The following is a 24,630-nucleotide window of genomic DNA, read 5'->3' on the forward strand; positions in this document are numbered from 1 at the left end:
AAAACAACTAATAATGAAATGAAGAATAACAATTCCAAAGCACTTCAGAGATGATGTCTATATGAAGAAAAGTATTAGGTTGGTGTAAAAGTACCTTCCATGGCAAAAACCTCAATTAAATAGTTTCCTCAGTAATTTCTAAGAAAAAGGAAAAAAAATCTTCAGGTCAAATGAGGGAGGGACATGTAAGGGACAGAAAAGTTTTATCTTTCCTTCCAATGCTTTTCGGTTCTTGGAAGGATTATACAAAATAGACACAAATAGTTAAACAGGGGGTTCCCAAACACTGTCCTGACCAATGTTACTTGTGCTGTCTCAGGGTTCCATGGTCAAGCACATTTGAGAAACATTTGTACAACATTCTGACAGCAAGCTGAACATTAACACCGTGAAGATTTTGAGAAGTTCTGGAGTAGAACACCTGTTCGGCTCTGTGGAAACCAGAATTTTCCAAATTTGTTTGAAGATAGAATATTTCTGCATGATCCACAAATACAGGAGCTTACATAATATTTATCTCTGCTTCAGTACAGAGAGCAATTGCAGCATGCTTTCCTTTCTTTAAGCCCCGAGATTATTCTACCTTCATGTCTTTCTATTCACCTTCCTCTCTGAAGTTCGGGGGTGGGACTGTGGGGGCATTGAATCCTTCTGTGCCTTGTGATGCCCACATTTACTAACAGTGAGCTGTCTCCTCCCATATTTGTCATTTTAAATTGCGAATAGAGCTTTCTCTGTGGATTTTTGATAGAGATTCCATCCTTCCATAGTTGCTTTGTTTCTGCCTGTGCCAGGCACCTCAGAAGTAATTAACAACCTGGTACTATTTTTAATGTTTGTTTCTATGCCTTGAAAGTCTGTGATGGTTCCTATCCAAGGCAGGTGGTGTAAATATTCATCTCAAATCCAAATGAAGCCTGGTGTAAAGTTTCAGATTCTCAGGGAGAATCCAGCTTCCTTGTTTTCTCCCTTTGCTAACGGGCAAATTGTTTTTCCCAGTGCAGTATTCAACTGAAGATCTGTTTTTCCGCTGTTATGTGGAAGACCTGAATTCCAGCTTTTTGGTTTACCCATGCCTCTGTTTTTCTTCCATCCATATGAGGGAACAAGTCTTTCTTGCCAACCTTTGCAAGTTTCCCTGTAGCCTTTAATTTTTTACGCGTATTCTGATCCCTGAAGATGTCCCTTACTTTCTTGTTCACTAAGCTAAGCATGTAAAATTGAGGACCAATGTACTGAGCCCCCTTTTATGAAGTCTGGCAATTCTGTGAGCATCCAGTCTGCATCAGTGCAGCACCCTGAGTTAGAGCTCTTTGTTAGGCATCATAGGACAGGAAGGACACAAATAGTGTCCCTGGCAACAAAGACTTCAGCTCCTCCCAGCTCAGGAGGCTTTCCCAGGACATGTCATATAGATTCGGCTCTGCACAGCTGTTCTAGAAATCTGAAAACCCTAAGTTGCACTGTTAACCCATCATCTTGTTAGCCCTGCCCAGGATGTCAAAGGGGGAAAGGAAATCAACATTTTTCTGCATTAAATGGTGACTTAAAGAAAGCTACCTCCGTATTTGACCCTGTAAATCCATTAAAAACCTTGGGGCCTGCCAGAAAGTGCCTTTATGCTTGGCTCTGTATTAGCTTTCGTGACTTTCCTATAATGAATTGTAGCTTGCTTGAGTCATTAAGAAGATTCTGACAGGGAATCAGCTGGAATCTGCTGTTCTTTGAAGGACTCAATTTATCTATGATTCAGTGCTTAAGCAGTCAAAAGGCTTGAAGGGGTCAGTCAGGGAACATAGATCATAACTCTTATAGGTGCATTGACTTTTAGTATATGCATTAGATAAACTTAAGACAAGAAAATAATTACTTTTCTTGCCACCTTTGCTCATTTGTTATTTAGCATTCCAGGCAAGGGTTAATTAAAAGCTTCTGTGTGTTGGCTCTATGGCTGATCACAGGCCAAAATTAACAGATTGAAGCTGTACTATTACAAGATTACATTATGTCTCTGTTAGAGATAGCAACCAATAAAACTGGATAGTGCTAAGTAATGCTAAGCTATTAACTATCTTTTAACCTTATTATAGTTTTATATTCTGTATTTTCTAAATGTGTCTGAATGTCTTGTTCTACTTTAAAATATTTTGTAATTCCTGTTTCGTATTTTGCTTCTTAGCTTATTAATGTGGCTTTGGGTAAATGCATTTCCATTGAAAACACTACAGTCATTCTGGAAGACTGCGATGGGAGCAAAGAGGTATGCTAAACTGTTTTCTATCTCATGGTAGCTGATAGGTGTAGGGTATGACACATTGCTCAACTGAGAAATTCATCTTTGCCCAACAGAAAAATAATTTTCTAAATTTCTTTGTAAAAAGAGAGTCCACCACTAAACACAAAGACAGTGACTAAGGGAATAAAGATGTGGGTCCTGCAGTCAACTCACTGGGTCCAGAATGAATCCAGTCCTGGCACCATCATTTGCAAAAGCGTGTTAACGTCTGCAGATTCCTTAACCTTTGGGTAAATGGTAGTGATGATCATGCCTACTTTTAGAACTGGTGTGAGGCTGGAGGTAGGTAATACATATGAAGCATGTAGAACAATACCTAATGCTTACTGCTCTGTACATGTTTGCTGTAATAATAATAAAGATAAAAATGTAAAAAATGCATAACATAGATAAAGATACTAAAGAGACAACATATTTCTAAATAATCATTCTAAGGAAGCAGTCTTATTGTCTGATTCCATTCTTCTTTCCCCTCATTTTCCCGCATTTTAAGGGAGTAATAGAAATAACCAAATCCATGATCCATGGTAGAAACTCCTACAGGAAAACTCCCCAAACTCAGAGCGCAATGGTTAGTAGAGGGAGTCGGGCCAGGAAGCAGGGAATAGAGACTCCTTCCACAGTGCTGGAGGTGAGCTCTGAGTGATTACACTTCCCTCTCTAACATACATTCCTTAACAGTTCTGTGTTTGTGGAAACAGTTATTGGTTTGAGTGGCAAATAGGACTCAGAGGAAAATGGATTCATGAATAGAAATCAGTTCCCAAAATTGCAGATTGTTCTTTGGTAGAGAGATTATTTTGCAATGGTAATCTAGGCTTGTTAAGTCTTACATCTTTGCTTTGACTTCAAGATTCTGTTTATATTTTTTGGTGCATCCCATCTCTACCTCTTAACTCAGAGCTGCTACTAGAAGAAAAGGTATCTCTGTTGCTATATTTAGCTGTGAATTGTAAATCTGAAGCCAAGGCCACTCTTTTTTAATTAGGAAAGAAAGGAGTCAAAGGGAAGTGAAGAAGTGCTAAAACTCATTAAAAGAAATAACTTTCACTTACTAACAAAGAGGAAATAAAGTCGTAAATTGTAAAAACAAAACCACAATTATTTCACATTATATGAAAGGAAAGTATTAAATAATGCATTTTTTTTTTTTAGGAATCATCATAGCAGGGAGTTTTTGTGCCAGAGTAACCAGCATTTTATCTGAAAACCCAAGTTCTATTCTTGATGACCATTGAGTCTTTCTCAATTGGATGCTGAGAGGCAAAAGTATAAATTATGCAGCCTTCGACTTCCACAAAGCCCCAGCTCCCTTTTAGTCTTTGTTGCTCATTTTTAGCTTCTGCCTCTTGTGGTTTGCTTGGGTAATAAAAAGTAAAAAAATGTGGAGGAAGTTAACTCATTTTCAGCAGAATTAATGAGGCTTAATACCAAGCCAGTGACTACAACATTCATCCAAAAAGGCTCAAAAAGAATAAGACCCTTAGATTGAATCATCAAGCTCTATCCCTTACCTTACCTAAAAAGTCTCCTTAGTTATTAACCTTTAAAGCTGTTGAAATGTATTTTTTCAAGGTAATATCTAGCTTCTCTTAGTAGCACATAACTTCCTTATATTGTGCCATACTTCCATGCTTCCTACATGTTAACGTTCACGTGAATCACCTGGGGAGTTTGTTACACTGCAGATTCTGAATCAGTAGGTCGGTGATGTGGCTGAGACCCCGCACTTCTAAGTAGCTCCCAGGTGATGCGGATGTTGGTCCAAGGACCACCCTTCCAATGGCAAGGTCCAACACAACGGCTTTGATCTAACCTGATAATCAAAGTTAAACTTCACTTACAATACAAATGATTCATTAGGTAAAGGCATTTAGATAGATTTTACCAGAAGCCTATTTTTTTCAAATATGTTTATATTAGTACAAAACAATAAATTTCCCACAGACCCAGAGCATTAGAGTAAATTGACCAGGTAGACAATAGTAGGTTGTAAACAACTGAAGAAAAATGTTTCAGAATTAAAAACATGGTTTCATTACCTGAATTGGTATTTATTTTAGACACTGGCAATTTCTCCAAGAGCAGTTTCTATGAACTGGGGGATGCCAACCTGGTAGCAACCTGATGATTCCTCATGCTAGTAGCAAAGAAGGACTTCCACCTTTCCTACAATCGGACAAAGCCTTTATGATAGTTTTATACAAGGAAGCATAAAATCTCCACCCAAGAAATTTAGGGCTGTGACTGGTATCTCCCTGTAGCCACCCGTGGCTTAGAACTTTAATCATGTGGTAGACCGAACATTCCAATTCTTTAAGCACCAGGCTTGTCAGGATTCAGAACACTGAAATGACATCCATATGCAGACAGAATTAATTGCACTGAATAATTTTTATTATTGTAACTAACATTTATTGAAGGCTTATTGTGTGCTAAACACTTGACAGTCATTACCCCAACCCTCTGAGATAGATACAATCGCTATCCAACTTAAAAATTAGAAAAATAAGATTAGACAGGGTAAATAATATGCCCATACTATCAGAATTACAAATGACAATACCAGGACTTGAATATAAAATGTCAGATCATAGTTCCTATATTCTTAACTGTTGCTAACAAAAATGTTTGACAAAGCCCCTGCCTGAGTTTGCTGCCTGAAGTGACCTCTTTATTCATTTCCCCCACAGCTTCAACAATTTAATTACACCTGGTTAAGACTTATTAAATGTGGAGAATGGTGTATAGCCCCCATCCCTGATAAAGGAGCCGTAAGGCTGCACCCTTGTGATAACAGAAACAAAGGGCTAAAATGGCTGCATAAATCAACATCAGTCTTTCATCCAGAACTGGTAAGCAAAAGATTGGTACCTCTTCTTTACCACAAATTTGACTTTTGATCAAATAGGACATAAAATTCTCATTGTCAGCTTCCTCAATCAGAAGTTTTGTGTGTTTGTGACCATGGGATTATGTAAAAGTTCACTCACAGAGATGCATGGATATCTTTCGAAAGTTGACAAGTCCTTTTTTTTTTCTTTTTCAAAATTTATTTCAAATGAGTTATTTTAAATAGAAATCATCAAGTTCTTCTAGTTGCATTGCTATCATTTGCTTCAGTCAATCAACAACACTGAAAGTCAGGCTTAAAGGCTAGAACTGGTCCCCACTGGTCATCAGTAATGCTTATAAGGAGAGGATATGGGCAACACAGGAAGCAGCATGTCTCCTACAAGTCCTGCACTTTAGAGTGAATCTGGTTCCTCATTCTGCCCCCTTTCCATAGGAGACTCTTCCCATCCCCTGTGGTACCCAGAAACCGGGGCTTCTAAGGGTCTGCTGGAGCCAACTCTCACCAGCTCGCTGGAGCCACTTGTGCACACCCTTGCCAGCTTTGCATTTAATCATACCACATTGGTAGCTTGAAACTGGCCATATTGGGAGTATTTATACCACAGAAATTAAAAGATGTTACTGGATCAGGGATACTTTTCTGAAGGTCCAGTTGTTCCATTTACCAGAACATTCCTGGTCTACTGTATTCATTCTCAAAGTCCTCTCCATTTGTCCCAATTACATTTTAACAGAATACGGAGTCATAAGCCTTGGTGTAGGAGCTTGGGATTGGCGAGAATAGTCTCAGAATTGCCTTCTTAAATTTTCTACCATCTCTCTAGCAGGTAACCACCAAATCTACTGTCTACAGTAAATATTTGGGTATTTGGAGACTCTCAGTTTGTCCAGGGCTATCCCCAAAGTAAGCACCTTTGCTTCCTTTAGGTGCCTCCGTTCCTTTTAACAACACAGCCAATGACTATTCTCTTCTCAACATTTTTCTTCCTGCTCAGAGCCAAAACTGGGGCCTGAGTAATGTATTCTCCAACATTTCTCCCATTAGATCTTCTCTGTTGTATTTCAATTCTTTCTGAACAGTTTTTTCTCTTTAGTAATAATGGTTATTATTGAGTTATTCAGAAAGATTAGGAATTATTAGCATATATGCCGCTAATTTTATTTTGCATAGTGTTAGGAAATCCATAAACATGCAGTGTAGTGAATAACTTACATCTTACCTTCTCCCTGTGCCAAAGTCAGGAGGGAGGGAAGGAGAAAGGGGGGGATGTGGTAAGGAGAGAGAGAGAGAGTGAGAGAGAGAGAATATGAATAAGAACGAGAACTAAAACACATTCTTCATCTCCAGAATTGAATCTTGGGAAAGAGTTCAAGCATAGCAGTTTCTCTTAAGTGGTAAGCTGATTTGGTAAAGGAGGTAATTTAGTTAGTTAAGATAGCAAAAATTAGAAAGCCTTTTCCCTACCTTGTTTGTACCTATGACTTTGGAACATTTTACAGAGCTGCCTTCTGTCTTGGGTTTCCCTTTTGATGTTACCAAATGTCCTGGAGATGAGTAGCTTGGTGATCAGCTTTCTTCTTTTTTCAGTTTTTCAGTAGCTTTCATGCTATTGCTACTAGGTCCCCCATTATATCTAAGTCTTAAACAACAAGAGAAGTGTAAAATGAGACTTCCTTACAAATCCTTGACAATACTCAAGCATCGTATTTCCAAAATCCTGCAAGGGTGACAATACTTTTGTAGGAGCAATCTTTAAAATAAATTATTATGAAAGTCACCCCTGTTTGATAACTTTTTAAAGTTTAAAAACAACATGTGTAATTAAGATTGTCTTTGTCATAGTCATAAGTAATTAAGAAAATTTATAGATGAAAAAATATATAAGCCATTAGTAAGGTCTATCTAATTTATCTACCATTTCTAGGATATTCACTAAATATTAAGCAATAATATAACTTTCTTTAATGCTGTTGACTTTTTCCTAATCTGGATTTTGGACATCAGTTATTATGAATTGTCAGAGATTATGGTAAGGAGCTCATAAATAAAATACATCACTTCCAGAATTTTGTAATCCAAACTCACAAAGACACCTACTTTAAAAATTAATTAACTTTTTGTTACAGTATGTATTCTTTCTTCACCATCATTGAAGTAGTTATCATCTATCAAATCCAATAAATGTCATCTGTAATGTTTTCTCTTTAAAAAGTATAGTTCTCAGCCATATCATCAAAAAATTTTTCTTTTGCCTCCTGAGGACTTAAAAGTCTTATAGCTTGGTGGAAGATGATTACTTAGTCTGAGACAGAGACAAATTTAATACTTTTCAAAGTCTGTGTTTATGTTAATAATTTAGTTCAGAAGAATTCTTAAAAATCAAAAATATAACTGCCTGTCCATTTTTTTTAATTGGTTTTCATTTCTTCATATTGCAGTTATCAAATTCAGCCTGTGGCTCATTCCCAGCTCTTCTTTCTCTCCAGGTGAATCACATTGTTTTTGAAAACAATCAGCAATTATTATGCTTGGAAGGAAATTTTTCTCAAAAGATCCTGAAAGTAGCTGCCTGTGACCCAGTGAAGCCATATCAAAAGTGGAAATTTGAAAAATATTATGAAGCCTGAAGTGTAACTGATGTTTTTATATAGTAAACCCATTAAATACTGTGAAAATAACACTGAACTTGGTAACTATATTTCTCAGCGGTAGTTTAAATTTTCAATTTTAGTAGCATTTGAATGGAAGATTTTTTATAAATCACAATATTTGGAATACCAAAAGATAACTCAGGAAAACAGTCCAACATTGGACTGAAGTCCTTCTTCGGAACTGGGTGGCCTTTGAATTGCCTGCTTTCCACCCTATGCTAGACCTCATCCTGCAAATTTCCCTGTGAAAGCTAACAGGTAACTGGAAATGAAGACAGAAGGACTTGAGAAAGCATGAGGATATTCCCAGTGACTGTGTTTGGTAATAATCAGCTCTTCTGGCCCACAAGTAGGAATGATCAATGAGAACTTAACTTCGTCCTTTATTTGGGGATTTTTTTCATCAAACAAAAATTTCTTGAGTTCTTATGGCTAGAAGACCTCAGATGCCCACAGCTATCCCTCCAGACTACATGCATGCTTACCTAACAGTTTGAAATAGTATTGATCTACTGCTGGTAACCCTGCTTGATGGCCGCATTTTGATCTAAATTACATAATGGTTTTTCCCAATCTGAATCAGTGGAAAAAAATTTAAGTGAGGAAGAAGAGGCCTTCAAATGCTTATTTAATTTTAGGTATGAACACTGTTTCAGTTCATTTTGTGCTTTTAAAACTACAGTTTTAAAGATCTATGATACCAATAACTTCCTAGATTCATGTGGATTTTTTTTAAAGGCAATGAAAAAAGGCTGGATTATAACACACTGTAGTAACCAAAAATGCATTTAAGCATTGAATGCACTCTAGTGCAGGGCCAAGTAAGAGGAGTTGAAATGAGTAAAGCAGAAATACAGCTGCTGAAAGTTTCTTTTATATAAAAATAATAAAATACTACTTTAGATATAGTAGCATTCACAGGGATGAAATATGCGAAAAATGGGTTCTAAAATATTTCAAAGGGAAAATAAAGTGAAGGAAACATCATGAAAGGGGAAAGGAATGAGGTAAACAAGTCTTAGGAAGAGAGTTAAGAAAAAATTCCGCTGGACTTGGCCAAAGAAAGAAGGGGATCTAGTATCTCTATGAAGGAAAAAAGAGTAAAGCCCTCAGTGTGAATCCAGTGAGAACACTGACAAATTTGGGAAAAGTTAAATACTGATTTCATCCAAATAAAGCCTCTAATCTTAAGCATACCAATACTTTGGCATACCAGAAGACGCCTTAGAAATCAGGATAGCCTTTGCATTCATTTTGGTAAGAAAACTGATGCTGAGAGGATAAATTACCTAAAAATCTTAAAACCCAGGCAAGTTAGTCAAAGAATCAAGATTAGAATTCAGGTTTCCAGAGACAGGGCTCATTCTATTGCCTCAGGTCACTGGCCCGAACAAATCTGCTTCACAGAATTCCTTAGAAAGAGATTCACAATTCTTTGCTGGGATTGGGTCCCTGGAGGACAACCATACTATATTCTTGTTAATATGTTTTTTCTTTTTTTAAATTTAAACTTTTGTGCAGTTGAGATGATTGTGAAACTAGGTATCTTTCATTCTGACTCCTAGTTTAACATTTAATTTTGACTCCCAATGAGTTACATAAAAGCAAAACTATAACTAAGAATGGGAAAAAGAACTATTTCTGCACATTTGTAACATATTTAAGATGTTTTCTTCAAATAATTGAAAACTGCAGATGAGTAAGAGAGTGACTAGAAAATGCGATACAGTTATATGACACATAATGATGTTTTAGTCAACAATGAACCACATATTTGACATTGGTCCCAAAAGATTATATTAATAATATGGTATCTTTAGTGTGCTTTTCTATGTTTAGATACACAAATACTCGCCATGATGTTACAATAGCCTACAGCGTTCAATACAGTAACATGCACAAGTTTGTAACCTAGGAGCAACAGGGATTCCATATAGCCTAGGTGTGTAGTAGGCTACCTACACCATCTAGGTTTGTGTAAGTACACTCTGATATTCACACAATGATGAAATTGCCTAATGACACATTTCTCAGAATGTATTTGTGTTATTAAATGATGCATGACTCTAATTCTTTTCAAAACAGAGCCATATGGGGCAAGGGGGATGGGGGGACGCAAGTCAGTTGTCAAAAGACTAATTGAGTTACTGACAAACTGAACATGCTAGGTGCCTCATGTAATTCTTCATGTAACTAAAAAATGTTGAGAGGTTTTTCCCCCGGGTATATAGGCTCTCTTTTTATCCAAAAATAGTTTCCGCAAAGAAGTCAACTCTGTTCTGAAAAAAAATGAATTGCATTTTGAATACACTTATCTTTGGGTATATCAACTAAAGGAAGTTGGATTTTTTTCCTTAACAGAAACTTCTGCAGTCCTCTCAGTTCACATCCTTTCTGACTTTACCTTGACAAACTTATTATATAAAGCTATATTTAAATCTATATTGTCAATATAACAAAGGATTGTTTTTGAACATCACAAATTTGTTCTTGGATAGAATTTTATACATTGCTTTTTATCATATATTTGCTCAGTTACTCTAAGAAGCAAGGAACTGATCACTAGTTGGGAATCTATATGGGCCTAAACTTGAGTGTATTGATTTATTATTAAATCTACTACCAACATTTTCTTAAGCATAGCCTTCTAAATTTTTTCAGGAGATTAGAATAAAGGTATACATGCTACTCGGTCTTCTGGTAATTCTAGTGATAAACCTTTGGATAAGACAGGTCCTAATCGGCACTGAATTCTTCAATAGGAGGCTGTGTTACAGGAGCTACAGATTTTTCCCTGGATTAGCTTAGGTCATTGCCTTTACTTTAAAAAAAAAAAAAAAAGTCTATGCATCTTGTTACCTTGAATACAAGGGTGGTCTTGATAATATTTGACAGCACTAACCAACTTACCAAGCCATCTAAGTGCTTCTGAGACTTCTCAGTTTGCACAATTTCTTTCTCCTTTTCAACAGTTACCCAGCGCTTCTGCCCTACTCGCTTGTAAGCTGACACAGCTGTTGTTGGTACAATCGTGTTCTATCACCAGCATCAAATTTGCTTAATACTGCTTGCTAACATCCCCTCAGCTGTCATTCACAGCAAACCACCATGTGCCATGATCACGATGTATTATTAGCTTCACCACACTAATTTGGAAACATTCTTTTAGATATTAAAACACCTTACTTCTAGTATTAGTTTGGGACTGCAGAGGGGCAAAGATACCATTTACAGTATATAGGAGTCCAATATTCCCAACCAACCTTGATTTCATGAATGGCTTGTAATTATTTCTAGCAGGCACTCATGCAATAGAATAAGATTGAAACATGCCAGAGTACAGTACCATCTTTCTTTGTTTTAACATCTCTGATTGAATTCCTATATTCAGAATACAAGAAAAAAAATTTACCAACCAGGCGCAGTGGCTCACACCTGTAATCCTAGCACTTTAGGAGGCCAAGGTGGGTGGATCATGAGGTCAGGAGTTCAAGACCAGCCTGGGCAACATGGTGAAACCCCGTCTCTACTAAAAATACAAAAATTAGCTGGGCATGGTGGTGGGCGCCTGTAATCCCAGCTACTTGGGAGGCTGAAGCAGGAGAATTGCCTGTACCCGGGAGGTGGAAGTTGCAGTGAGCCGAGATTGCGCCACTGCACTCCAGCCTAGACAACAGAGCAAGACTCTATCTCAAAAAAAAAAATAATAATTTTTACCTCAGAAGAAAGCCCCCAAATCTTGGATTAAAACAAAAAAATGACAGTGGGTGATGGGAAAAAAGAAAGGAACTAATTATCATTGAGTGTGTGTAGGTACTATTTGTGTAGGTGCTATATGTGTCCCATCTCACTGATGGGTACAACTCATCAAATGACTCTCATTCTCCCTGTTATATGAACAAGAAGGATAACTCCCACATACAGATGAGGAATTTGGTAAATTGCCCAAGGTCATCCCACAAGTAAGAGATAAAACCCAGTTTCCATTTTATCTGGCTCAAAAAAAAATTTCTCTCACTATACCATGCTGCTATATAATTAATTTTCTTCTTTACATAGGGCTGTCATCTCAGGTGGGTGCATTTAAAAGTTTCTTGGTCTCAGATTACTGATGCCACAGTATTGAGATGAGATTGAATTAAACTCCTTTGGCCTCTTTTGGATGTTGTATAAACAGAAAAAAGAAGCATGGTCTCTCTCTCTCTGTGGTAACCAATTGATGTGTAGGTATAAACATGGCTACCCCCACATGTTTTGCTGTGATCTATCTCTTTGACTTCATGCAGAACCTATTCTTTTTCATCTCCTGGACCAAATGTGAAAGAAAGAAGTGGACATGTGGAGGATTCTTTCTCTGTGAATAATATTGAAAAAGCTCCATTTTCTGGGGAAATACCCATGGTTCATTGTCTGATGCCAAGAAAGAATTCAGGACACAGACACACATGAGGAGTGGGTTTAGGAGTGGAAAGTTTAACAGATAAAGAAGAGAGCGAGAAAGCTTCCTCATGTTGAGAAAGGCAGTTGCTCAAGAGAGGGTTTTCTGGGTTTGGGGCAAGATTTGATTGATTTCATACAGAGGCTTGAGGAGGCGGTGATTGATTTACATAGGGCCTGGGGATTGGTTTAACCAGGTATACTACTTACATAGCCAGTGAAAAGACTGGCCCTCCCACATCTTCTACCTGGCTGTCACCATGACATTTGCACACGTGGCTTCACTTCACCGGTGCCATGTCACCCACACACCTGGTGACAAGGAAAAGGGAGCAGGAATCACCATATTGAGTGTGCCTGGCTTCCAGGTACAGCTGCTAGCTTTACATATGCGAGCCTCTAGTTTGCATATCTATACTTGCAACTTGACTTTTCAGGCTGCTTTTTGTTAGAAAATAAGTGGCTTGGGGGCTGCTTTTTATTAAAGGAAAAATCCACCGAGAACTATTTTACCCTTTCTAATGGCCTAAAATAAATTTTTAATGACTCCTGTATTAATGTTACCAACCCTTGATCCCTCCAACCTTTAATTAAAGCTAGCAGATTGCTCATCTTGAACAGAAATAAAAAGTTAAAAAGTTGGAGTCCTTTAAAACACAAACCATGACTTTTTATTTCTACTCATTGTGTAGATTGTCACTACTGTGCTTTTGCAACAACTTTTGCATGGGTTACTCAATAGTTGCTACAAAACAAAATGCCTTACAATTAGAAAAAAAAATTAACCAGAGATATTGTACAAAATATTTATTTTTTGACAGTTTTGAATAAGCCATATAAAGTATTATATATCCCTAATGAAGCTTAATGGATAGTATTCCAGGTGTTGGTGGTGTCTGTATCTCAAAGAAAGAAAAAAATAACATCACACTAAACAGATTTAATGCCTCTGTTTTCAACCTAATGGAATAATAGTTATCATTTCAATTGGAGTCGCTTTGCAAGTTTATGTGAATCTTTGCTTTGTAAAAACACAAACAAAACACAAGGGAAAATTCTCATTTTCCAGCAAATACAGCAACTTCTAATATGCTGTTTCTAATAATGAGTCACCATCAAATAAGTAATAAATAATTTTTTCAAAAACAAGAGCTTTCTGTTTTATTATTGATTGACAGATATTTACCAGTTTAAGGATATTGGTCATAAGCATCTATATAATAAACCCTTTATATTAGATGTTAAATTAAAATTTTTCATAGCATGAATAGATTTTTAAGTGACCATTCAAAAACATAGCAATTTTTGTAAATATACAGTATGTGTGTATATATATATATTTTTTTGATGCTTTGATCTGGAAGAAAGAAATATCAAGAGTTTCTACTCATAACATAAAGAAAATAAAATGTTTTTAGCTATTTTTAACTCTTTCAGGTGTATAGCTTTGTCTGCATCTGGCCTTCTGCACAAAAGTATCTCAAGTGAACTTACACTCTGGATACCATTTTCCAAAATTGAAGGAGTAATCAAGTTCTTAATTATCAGGGTGCTTGTTATTTAGTTGAAGATTACACACATGTCTTCTGCTTCAAACAACTACCCCAAATTTGCTAGTTTTATACATATTAGCTTAAAAACAAGAGAAGCCAAAGATTAAGTAAGTGAATTGTGTTAAAGATTGCCTGAAAACATTTGCTAAGGGGAGAATAAAACTAAAACTGTGGAGTATAAAGGATGTTGGAATTAAACATTTTTAAGTACTTTTTTTTGCATCTGATCAACTGAAGTTATTATAAAGAAGGAATCAAGTATGTAACTTTAAATTCTAGGTAAACATCCAAATTACTTTCTAAATTCATTTCCAAAATTCTCCTATGCTGGCGGTTAGCTACTAGAGATCATCATTTGATTTTGTAGTTTGCCATGTTCTGAGTGAGTTCAGCTGCTTACTACTACCCATGTCATCGTGTTTGTATTGATTGCCTGGCTCAGTTATCTCATGTTCTTTGTGAACTATATACACATTTTCATTGTCTTTAAACAATACTGAGTTTTGAAGTTAAGTAGAATATTGTAGGGGTTATCAGAAACCCATATTCATTGTGGTATGTTTCTGTCTGATACTTTAATATTGGTAAATATAGTTTTTGACATTGCATTTTACAATCCTATTGTTTTTTAGAGTGATGAAAGTTCAAGTTTTAAGAGAAGTGGTTGCCTTTCTCATACTGTCAAACATATTTCTTCTTTATTATACTCTGGTGCTTTATCCTTCTCCATAATTCTCTATTATTACTTATTTTAAATGTTTTCCCTATCACATTGAAAAACTTAAATGTCCGTTCTCCATTTGAAAATATGCCAAAAGTATGATCCCATGTAAATATGCAGAAACGATTGCTATGAAAATGTCAGCATAGTTTAAATGTATTACTCTGATGATTACAGAGATTTCTTCAAGTTGTTCGTGTTAAGATGCATCTTGAACATTATCTCAGTTCCTTAAAAAATGATAAAAATTTTTCATGTATATTACATATCTACCTACCAGAAATCCTTTTTACAATTTTATATACAATCATTTTAAGACGTTTTTGAAATAAATAATGCAAATGAACTAAAATAAAGTGTTCTCTTGATTTCTGAAGAGGCATTCATTAATTATCATAGTAGCTGCTGATATACAAGGATTCTTTCTAAAGTTTAAAAGGCAGCTAAAGAAAATAAAGTCTAGAGACCAGAAATAAAGACACAAACTTTTATTGAGAGTAAGTCAGACACAGCAGTTCTTTATTTAAATTGTGGATAGTTTGGTAGGTAGGGGGAGAGAGAGATGGTAGCAAATTCTGTGCCTTCAATGTAGCATTATATGAAAGGTAGATTTTATATTGGCAGAGAAATAGAGCTATTATTAGTTTCTATTTATCTAGCAACAGAGGAAAACAAAAAGTCATGTAAGAAATACCAGCATTTGCACAATAAATTAATTCTCCCTCTTCCCTGGTACCAGAGTCCTTACCACCCCTGAACTTTGAATCACAAAAGCTCAAGTAAACCTTCATGTGTAGCTACCAGTTTGTGTTCTTAATCATGTTCCCCCTGAGTTTCAAATATGTTAAAAATCCCCCACGCAATCTGAATCAGACTTTTGTCTTTCCTAGGTTACAAAGACTCAAATGGCCAACCATCACCATTATGTTACCTGAGGTCACTTAACTCTGTGGCTTTCAACTCTGTGGCTTTCGTGTAAGATGGCGGTATAGGGCCATGGACACGAATGCCAAAGAATAGTTTCAGGGTTTTTTTGCAAAAACATTGTGTCATCCATGAACATGAAGCATTTACCAACTAAACATACCCTAAAATAGTTTCTGTTGACTAAATCTTTCATAGTTCATTCATTGTCTGGTGAGAGCACAGAGCTAAGAGGACCAGCGTTAGCATATATTAGAGTCCCTTAAGAGGTGCTTGCTTTGCCGTGCCACATAACCATAGGTCACCCACCTCTAGTTCTACAGGAATCCATCATCTCTGTTGGAATAACTCAAAATACAGGCTCTTGATGGTAGGTTAAAAACATGGTCCTGTTATGTGATAGATAACACAATACTGTGTTTTGAAGTTAAGTCGAAAATTGTAGGGGTTATCAGTAACCTAGAAAAGAAAACAGCTTGTCCATGTAGAAAGATTAGAGGATCTAAATTAAATTGGAAATTGTCCTATTGCATCAATCTTCTCCCTAACTTTATCAATAAAGACCTGATTTCCCTCACTTTATTCTGGAAACTGATATTGTAACACATGAAATCCATAGGTTGTATAGAATGAGGGTAACAGAACTTTAATGTTATCTGTTTGAAAGAATGAAAGGAGCACTGTAATCCTGAATTCAAATTGGAGTCTTGTAAACAACTAAATAATAGTATGTGATACTATGGAAATATAATATATGACCCGGAAGGATTAAAGAAGTTGTCATTAGAATATGTGGGATTTATGTTACACATAAATAAGCAGTCATCTAAGAGGACTAACACGGAGTTTTTCACAAAATGAAAAAGAAAGAAACAAAGGGTTGAATAGTACAATGAGGACTGTATTACATTCAGACAATAAGGAATTGTCTTTTTATTTGCAGGGCAAAACAAAATCTTTATCTGTGGTGATAGAAAGTTCAGGGTAATATATATGGAAGCATGAAATGAAAAATTGTGGAACAAACTATCTAAGAATATAAATATAGTCTCTCTTTTCATAAATATTCAATACGTTATTTGACACATTGGTTTGAGTGAAGCTCCACAAGTATAATTTTAAGCATCTTGATTTGGGCTGAGGTCCAGTAAATTATATATTCCCAACAACTATCAGAGCTCTCTCACTAAAAATACATGCTCACGCTCTACTTTGAAAATATTCTAAGATAATTATTTCCATTTTCATAGTAACTAGTACAGTTATGACTAGCGTTGTCTCAGGTTTCTAAGGAAAGAAAATTATTCTGAGATACTGTTAATAAGAGAAAATGTGGTAATAGAGAGGGGCATTTTCTTAAAATTGTGCTAAAGCTGTCATTTTTATTTTTAATGACTTTAACTGTGCTAGACAAGATTTTATTTTCAGCCACAGAAATAAAACTATCCAACATAACTCTTTAGTCTGCTGCCCACCAATCTTCTAGCCCCTCCCAGTGTCAACCTCACAATGGGTTTAATTCAGTTTGAAAGCATAAAGGCAACATTTAGCAAACAGAATTATCCTGACTGACAATTGCTCATCTCCCTCTGTGAGAAGATTCAGTGAATGGTAACACCTAGGAAGGAGGGCTATAGAAAGTTTTCTCTGTAGATGCCAAGGAAAGCCACTTAAAATATTGTTTGGTGATAATAGAAAAGGCACAGAATTTTGGAAGGCTTATTGCCAGAGTCTGTAAAACCAAGTTTAAAAGTAAGAGAGGTTTTAATACCAGACTTTCCATCACTCCAATGTACAGGAAGAAAGATACCAAAAGAAATACCAGAATCATTTCAAATAGTCCCCTCAAATAGTCTCATTTGATGACTACCTTTCCAAGCATTGCTACATTTATAGCCAAATTATGCCAGATTCCCCCAGGGGACTGACTGCTTAGTGCTTATCACACAATGCTATATTAGTGAAGTTTTAAAAGACAAATGCCCAAGAATTTATTTAAAGCTTTTTGATTTGAGGTTATCAGACTGAATTTTTATCTAGGGTTATTTCCACATTATTCTATGTGAAAAAGAGAGTCAATTTCCACCTCCCTCCAAGTGATAACTCAAATAAGGCATAGAAATATGCACCCTGGGGCAATAGAATTAGCTTTTCCTTTAGTGGGCATCAGAATTTCTCAGTTCCAGTTAGTTTATAAATGCATCATAGACTCGAATTCATCAATTCTTTGCTTGGTATTTCCCTTTCTGATTTTCCGATAGGATATTGTATTGTATCTGGAATAAGCATTTCTGGAGATATCACTCTTCTTCCCTAAGGTTGGCTGCTCATCAGGTGTCACAGCTTGGGAACTGGCACTGCTCAGTGGGGAGTCCTCACTTGCATCACCTTCCTCTTTAAATTGAGAAACCTCTTCATGTTTTTTCTTAAATTCTATCACTCGAACTTCATCTTCATCATTATTGCAATTATCATCATCATCATCATCATCAATTTCTTCATCCCAAACCTTCTGAAGCTCCTCATCATGTTTAGAATGCAACATGTCAGCTTGGCTAGGTTTTCGAAATCCCAGCCATTCAATTTCAGCTGCCTGGTGACCTTTGTTCTTCCTGTCCTCATCTTCTTCCTCTTTGAGAGGTTGCTCAGTAATCGTCTCCTTCTGTCTTCTTATTTCCTGGTTACTGCCACTCAGAGGAATCTTCTCCCACTGATGCCCTGTAGCCAAATCAATTGGTAGATGAGATGTGTAGAGATTCCAAAATACCCAGCCATTAGTCTGTTATTCTCCAAATAATTTTGCTGGCTAATCACTTCCCAACACATGTTTTATGGGATATGATTCTGTGGGTTACCAATATGTTTTGCACAAACAGGCTACACAGCCAAATTAATTTCAAAAACACTGTATTAAATACAGTTAAATAAGCATCTTCAGAATTTTTACAAGCCTTTGAAATGCTAACGAGTATTGTAAATCTGTAAGAAAGTCAACAACCTAACTTCATTTGTCTATGGAACTCTGTTGTGGACTACTGTATTTAGTGAGACTGGTGTTCCCTGAGACACACTTAAAAAAAAAAATTCTTGTCTAGCCAGTCACAACTGGATACGTGCACATGTAAAAGGAAATGTTTGGACTTATCTTTTTCTCACACATACACACACACGCACACAAACATACACACACACTCACACTTCAAGGAAAATTAGAAAAATATTTCAGAAAGAAAAAAATCCTCGTTTCCAATACTGAAAATGATGACGGTCCGTGTCTGGTCACTTTTCAAACAGCTAGATCATACCAGCATACCCTCAACATTATTTATTGAACATGGTAAGAATTAATTATAAGGAAGCTGAGGTTGTTCTCTGAGCCTTCAGCCCTGCAAGGCTTCTGTGGGAAGTTTCAGTCTGTGGTGTACACAACTCAGAAATCTGTCTGGGTTACACCCCTTGTCAGGCCTGAGTTCACCATTTTCTTTTGACACCGTGAGAGTCTATAAGTAAGGTGAGAGGCAATGTTCCTCTTTGTCTTTTTCCTCCACAATATTCTACTCTCTCCGAAAGATGTTCACAATTCCATTTTCATCCAAGGTGTTCAGTTCTCTTATTTTTTTGTCATTTTCTCACTCTAGGGAATACATAGTAAACTTACAGAGATAGAAGTAAAGATGGGTGATCACCCTAATTTGTTACACACAGCTGCTATCAGGTCGCTAGTGTCCTGTCAATGTTCCTAACATTATCCATAAATACACATTAGAATGTTGCCATAATCTTATGCTTTGTTTTGTTTTGTTTTCCACAAGAACCAAAGTAAGTGATATTTTGTTTATATTCATGACTCAGCCATGAGATTGTCACATATAAAATTACTCCTTGAATTTAAATTATAGTTTTTCCTCAATATTTTTAGCATCTTTATATGTTTTAATCCAGTAACATTCTTTTTGAAGATTTTATAGCTGTTTGCCACTGTGAAGATAAAACACACCAAAATCTGTGCCTCTATTATGGAGGAAAAACATACTCCATCAAACAGGAAAGGATTCATTGAGGGAAAACTTAACCAGCAAGACCATCTAGCTGAAAACTACAGCCTGCTTTCATTCTCCATTTGATGAAAATGAAAGATCTAGACAACTGTTACCTGCAATGGACTCCTGATCAAACATTTGAAAGGGGCTCTAGATGATAGGAGGTTGAGATTCTGCCTCTGAGAGCTTGTTACATTGGAAGCAGAAAAATTAGGGCAAAGAGGTTATTAAGTTCATATTGTGAAGTCTTAAGTCTTAAAAATTATCTCTGGTAATGTGACAGCTTGACACTGTCTATTGCTTGCTACATATTTCCTTAAGTGTTGCTACATTGCTAAGCAGACATAGTATGAGAGGTGTTCAGGCAAAGGGAGCAGATGTAGGAAATAGCCAATCACATTCCTGTCCTCCTTGACATCTACTATTTTATGTGATGTTCTAATATTTCAACCAATAGTCTCTTCAATATTTTGCCTGTTAAAGTCCTAACAAAGCTAAATTGGTTAGGTTTAGCAAGCTGACTTCAATTTGACATAAGATGTGTATGGCTGCAAGAGAGGAAAGAAATGATTAATTAATAGATTTTATCTTACACTTTATTTGGAAACTGTTTAAATGTAGGTGTCTTAGAAAAATCTAAAGGATTTTGTGTCTCTTAGTCTATTAAGTTTATTTAAAATTTAACATAATCACTTCAATGTTCTTTTTATTCTTCCATTTTCTTAAAGAACAAAATTAAAATTAACTTTATCACCCTGTCTTTCTTTGACATGAAATAGTTAACAATTTTGTATTTACATTAGAGGCCTATAAAGTAAATCATTTCATGAGATTACTTTAAACTGTACGTTGGCCGGGCACAGTGGCTCACGCCCCAGCACTTTGGGAGGCCAAGGCAGGTGGATCAACTGAGGTCAGGAGTTCAAGACCAGCCTGGCCAACATGGTGAAACTCCGTCTCTACTAAAAATACACACACACACACACACACACACACACACACACACACATACACACACACACAAAATAGCTGGGCGTGGTGTCGGGTGCCTGTAATCCCAGTTACTCAGGAAACTGAGGCAGGAGAATTGCTTGAACCCTGGAGACAGAGGTTGCAGTGAGCCAAGATTGCACCATTGCACTCCAGCCTGGGCAACAAGAGTGACACTCCGTCTCGAAAAAAAAAAAAAAAAAGCTGTATGTTAATTGTAGACTTTTAGGAAAGACCCGTTTTTGAAACATTTACCTTTCACAAGGTGCACACACAGATTTGGACATACCAAATCAAAAAGTAGGGTTGACTCAGTGAACTAACTTAAGAGATAGACATCACGTTGGTATGCCAATCAGCTATGCTAATTCATGCAGCCTCAGCCTTGAACAGTCTGGAATGCTTTATAAGGTGGAACCCACAGATAAGTTAAGACTCTCTTATCTGCCTACAGCAGCTTTGAAAATTTGAAGTCATTGCCTGGATTGCTTTGTCAACCCCACGCTCATGCAACATTTCATGGAAAGACTGTCATCCATATTCAGTCAAACAATTTCTGTGTACAAAACTGTAGTTCTTGTTACCTTCTCTGAATGTCATTTCATCAGCACTAGTTTCTTGGAGAGAAAGATCTGTGATAGCCTTATGAACAATAAAGAGTTTCTCTTCTGGGTTTTCTAGGAAAAAAATATAAAATCAGTATTTTAACATTTAAAATATTTATTGTTCAACAGTTAATAAGTTATCAATTTAAACTCTAGGTAGATGTCTTTAATTTTAAATCTGATCATTAAACTTTACTATTTCACTCTTCAGATTCATTCTTTATCAATTCAATTTATTTACTTAATGATCACTTTATTGATTGTAATCTCTCCTTTAATATTTATATAAGATATATATATATATAAGATATAGAACCATAAATTCAGAGAACTTCAGTTATATTTAGAAGGACATTTTAAAATTTTGAATTCTCTTTGTTCAAATAATATGGGGCTGTCCATAATCATAATAAATAACAGTAGTTAACATTTAGCCAATACTTACCCTACACTTGTAGTTATTATTATTATTCCGCCTTCTAGTGAAAAAAACTCAGGCTTCGGGAGACAGAAAGTTGTCTGGGGTCACAGCTGTCAAACAGACCAGCCTGGATTTCACCAGAGGCAGAGGTTTAGTCCTTATACTATGTGTAGTAGAATAAAGGGCTACATTTTTGGGGTGTCCAGCTCATTCCGATAATAGTTTATCAAAAAAATCCAGGGTAAATTTATAAGTCAAAACAAGAAAATTAAGGAGAAGGGAAACGCTTTACCTTTTAGAATTTTGTCCTCCATGGATGAGTTGAGCAGCATGTTCCCTTGTAATTTTCTTCTTTCCTCCTGACTTCCTTTGGTGGGTGCACCTTCCAGACTGGGTTCTACCCTGTAGTGTGGCAGGGGGCTGTCCACATCAGTCAATTCCTCACTGATTTTAGTGATTGTTTGTTGACCGTTTTCAGGTGGTTTATCCCCATTACACTCAGCCTGGGTAAATGTAGCCGGAACATCTGTCATGATGTGCGGTTGAATCCGATCTGGAAAGAGAGCCTTAGGGAAACTGAGTGAGTAGATCCTTGATAAGATACCTACTCTTGCCTTCAAGTCCTATAGTTCCAACTCCTACTCTAAGAGCACAAATTATTCACTTTAGTACATAATAACAAGGTTCTTTTCCTAAAAGTATCCAGACAGAGATTAGAGCAAAAGCAAGAGGATTTGTCAGATCTGCCAGGAGCCATGAGCAAGAATCCAGCCAATCACCACCTTCTTTGTTGCTTGCCAGTTCCCTGGCAGAGTTAAAGGCATCCTTTTGATTTACATAAACAAACAATCTGAAGCAATCAGGCTTTTGTGTTGGCATGTAGAGAGGGACTTTCAGCTTGTCAGTCCCCCTCTGGGAACAGAGATTTTTGTCCCTTTTCATAATGGCCCATTGTAATTTTCCCTGTAACAGGAGCCACAATTGTCCCACAGCTTTAATCCAGAGAGAATGACCACCTTGAGGCATATTAGTTCTGTGTAACCAGCTTAACATTTCCAAACAGATTTTGTTCAAGTAAAACCTCAGCTATTTTGTAAAGGACAATGGCATTGTTTCTTATTTATTAAAAAATAAAAGAGCTTATGAAAAAAACCTATAAAAGGACAACTTTACTGTAAATGGTTCTGGCTGCAGATTTGATGGTGTGCTTTCAGCAGGCTGGAGAAGGGATCTATGAAATAAACAAATTCTACCAACTTGCTAATACCAAAAGTTTTATAATTTCAGAGTAATTTACTTAGTCTATAGCTTCTTATCCTCTAGTTTATGTCCGCTGAAGCCCAGCCGATCCTTTAAAACCCTAATAAAAGTATCGCCATGAAGTTTTCTCCTCCCCCAATCAGAATTACAATCCTCTGTATTCCATACTGATATTACATAATGCTGGTAAAATGTAGAGGACCAATGCAATCTGCCCTTGGGAGAAACAGGTGATTATGTTAAATGACTGCTACTGACCACCCCTTCCTTTTTAAATCTTTTTCTTTTTTGGATTTCTCATAGTACAAAATGGTTCCAAAGCCTTTGCCCACACAGCTCCTTCTATGTGAAATGCCCTTCTCTTCCTCAAGCCCAAGCCCTGGGCTGACCAGCTTCCCTAAGTTCTGTTTTTAAGCTCAAATATCATCTCCTTAACTACACCATCTCTAACCCCCAGGATTAGGACAGGACTCTGTTACACATTGTCTTTGCCCTTCAGAGTATTCTTCATGGTTGTAACTAAATAAGCAACTGCACAATTATCCCTGTAATGTCTGTTTCACCAACTGCAATCTAAGTTTCATCTGGCCAGGAGCCATTTTAACTTGCTTACATGTGTCCCCAGCACTTAGCATCTGGCTTGAAATAGTAGCACGCAATAAAAATGATTATATATATACACATATATACACAAATAATTATATATATACACATACATAACAAGAATTATTATATATATAATATATACAATAAATTTTATCCCCAAGAGAATAAATTTCAGATCATTTTTAAAGAGAAGAAGAATAGGTGTTGAAGAGTTGTAGTAAGCATATCACCTTTAAAATTGTGTCTAGGGCTGAGCCCATTCAGGTCTATATCAGGGACAACACCTCACTCTTGTATAATCCCCTCTCCCTTGTCCTTGGAAGACATCTCTAATAGATCCTAGATCTCCCTCCCTCGTCATCACCAGCTGTTCTCTAGTCAGCACACTAATTCTATGTTTGTTTGATTGTTTAACTGTTTTAACAAACGCTCATATCACAGTTACTTTGTGCAAGCTACTGTCCTAATTGACTCATAAATAGTAATACACTTAATCTTCATAACAGTCTTCTGAGGTAGGTGCTGTTGTTATCTCCATTTTATAGACTAGAAAAATGAAGTGCAGAGAGATTAAAGAGCTCAGCTAGTAAGGTCACAGAGCCAGCAAGCCTACTGATGAGAGTTTGCAGCACAGATGAAGCTAAGCGCCATCCCTGGCCTGTGTGCAGATGTTTCCTCGGACCAGAGATCCCACAGGGGTTCGGCATTAGCATCTTGGCAGTAGAGACAGTTGTGGCCAGGAGAGCGCAGCAGAGAGCCTAAGGCAGTCTCAAGACCTGCCCCAGAGACACACTGCAGCTGCTGAGGATGGTGTTCGGGGAGTGTCCTCCCAAGAAATTCAACTACAAGCTTACTGTTGAGAAAATATTGAGTGGAATCATATGGGAGAATGCAGAAACTAAGACCAAGCTTAGGAACAAACGGGGACATACTAGATTGTGAGATCCTTAGGGCAGGAAGTGGCACTAATTCAACCAAATGCCCTGCGATAAACACAGGAGTATAGAAATACATTAGCTCCAAAGGACATGCCTCCAATCACTCCGTTCCCTCGGGGCTGCCAAGTACCTCAATCCAGGGACATAGCAAAGTTGAGACAGTTCAGATTCATTGTCTCTCCTACTCCTAGATTTCTATTACCCCATGGCAACGGGCACCTCATACCTATAGCCTAGCTTTTATGGGATTTCTTGTCTTTATTTTTGGATTGCCTTCTTTCTAAAACCATGCTGTGACTTTTTTATGGCCTTAAAATTATTTCAGATTTGG

General features: G+C 36.7%; 2 protein-coding genes across 2 annotated transcripts in view; one reads left to right on the forward strand and one right to left on the reverse strand.

The window, feature by feature from the left end:
• The window catches only part of GALNT5 (polypeptide N-acetylgalactosaminyltransferase 5), a 53,905-nt gene extending 46,074 nt beyond the window's left edge, over positions 1-7,831 (forward strand). Inside the window, exons 8-10 of the mRNA XM_004032666.5 lie at positions 2,180-2,260; positions 4,990-5,151; positions 7,640-7,831. Of these exons, the coding sequence (XP_004032714.3) occupies positions 2,180-2,260; positions 4,990-5,151; positions 7,640-7,780 (384 nt within the window). The 3' untranslated portion in view covers positions 7,781-7,831. The remainder of the gene's footprint in view (positions 1-2,179; positions 2,261-4,989; positions 5,152-7,639) is intronic.
• Positions 7,832-14,988: 7,157 nt separating this feature from the next.
• On the reverse strand, positions 14,989-22,298 carry ERMN (ermin). Its single transcript, XM_004032667.5, has 3 exons — positions 21,788-22,298; positions 21,054-21,146; positions 14,989-18,157 (listed from the first exon to the last, which is right to left on the reverse strand). The coding sequence occupies exons 1-3, from the start codon at positions 22,026-22,028 to the stop codon at positions 17,631-17,633; spliced, it is 861 nt and encodes a 286-aa protein (XP_004032715.4). The 5' UTR covers positions 22,029-22,298; the 3' UTR covers positions 14,989-17,630.
• Between the last annotated feature and the right edge of the window lie 2,332 nt (positions 22,299-24,630).

The sequence above is a fragment of the Gorilla gorilla genome, chromosome 11, assembly GCF_029281585.2.
Source record: "Gorilla gorilla gorilla isolate KB3781 chromosome 11, NHGRI_mGorGor1-v2.1_pri, whole genome shotgun sequence".
NCBI lineage: Eukaryota > Metazoa > Chordata > Mammalia > Primates > Hominidae > Gorilla > Gorilla gorilla.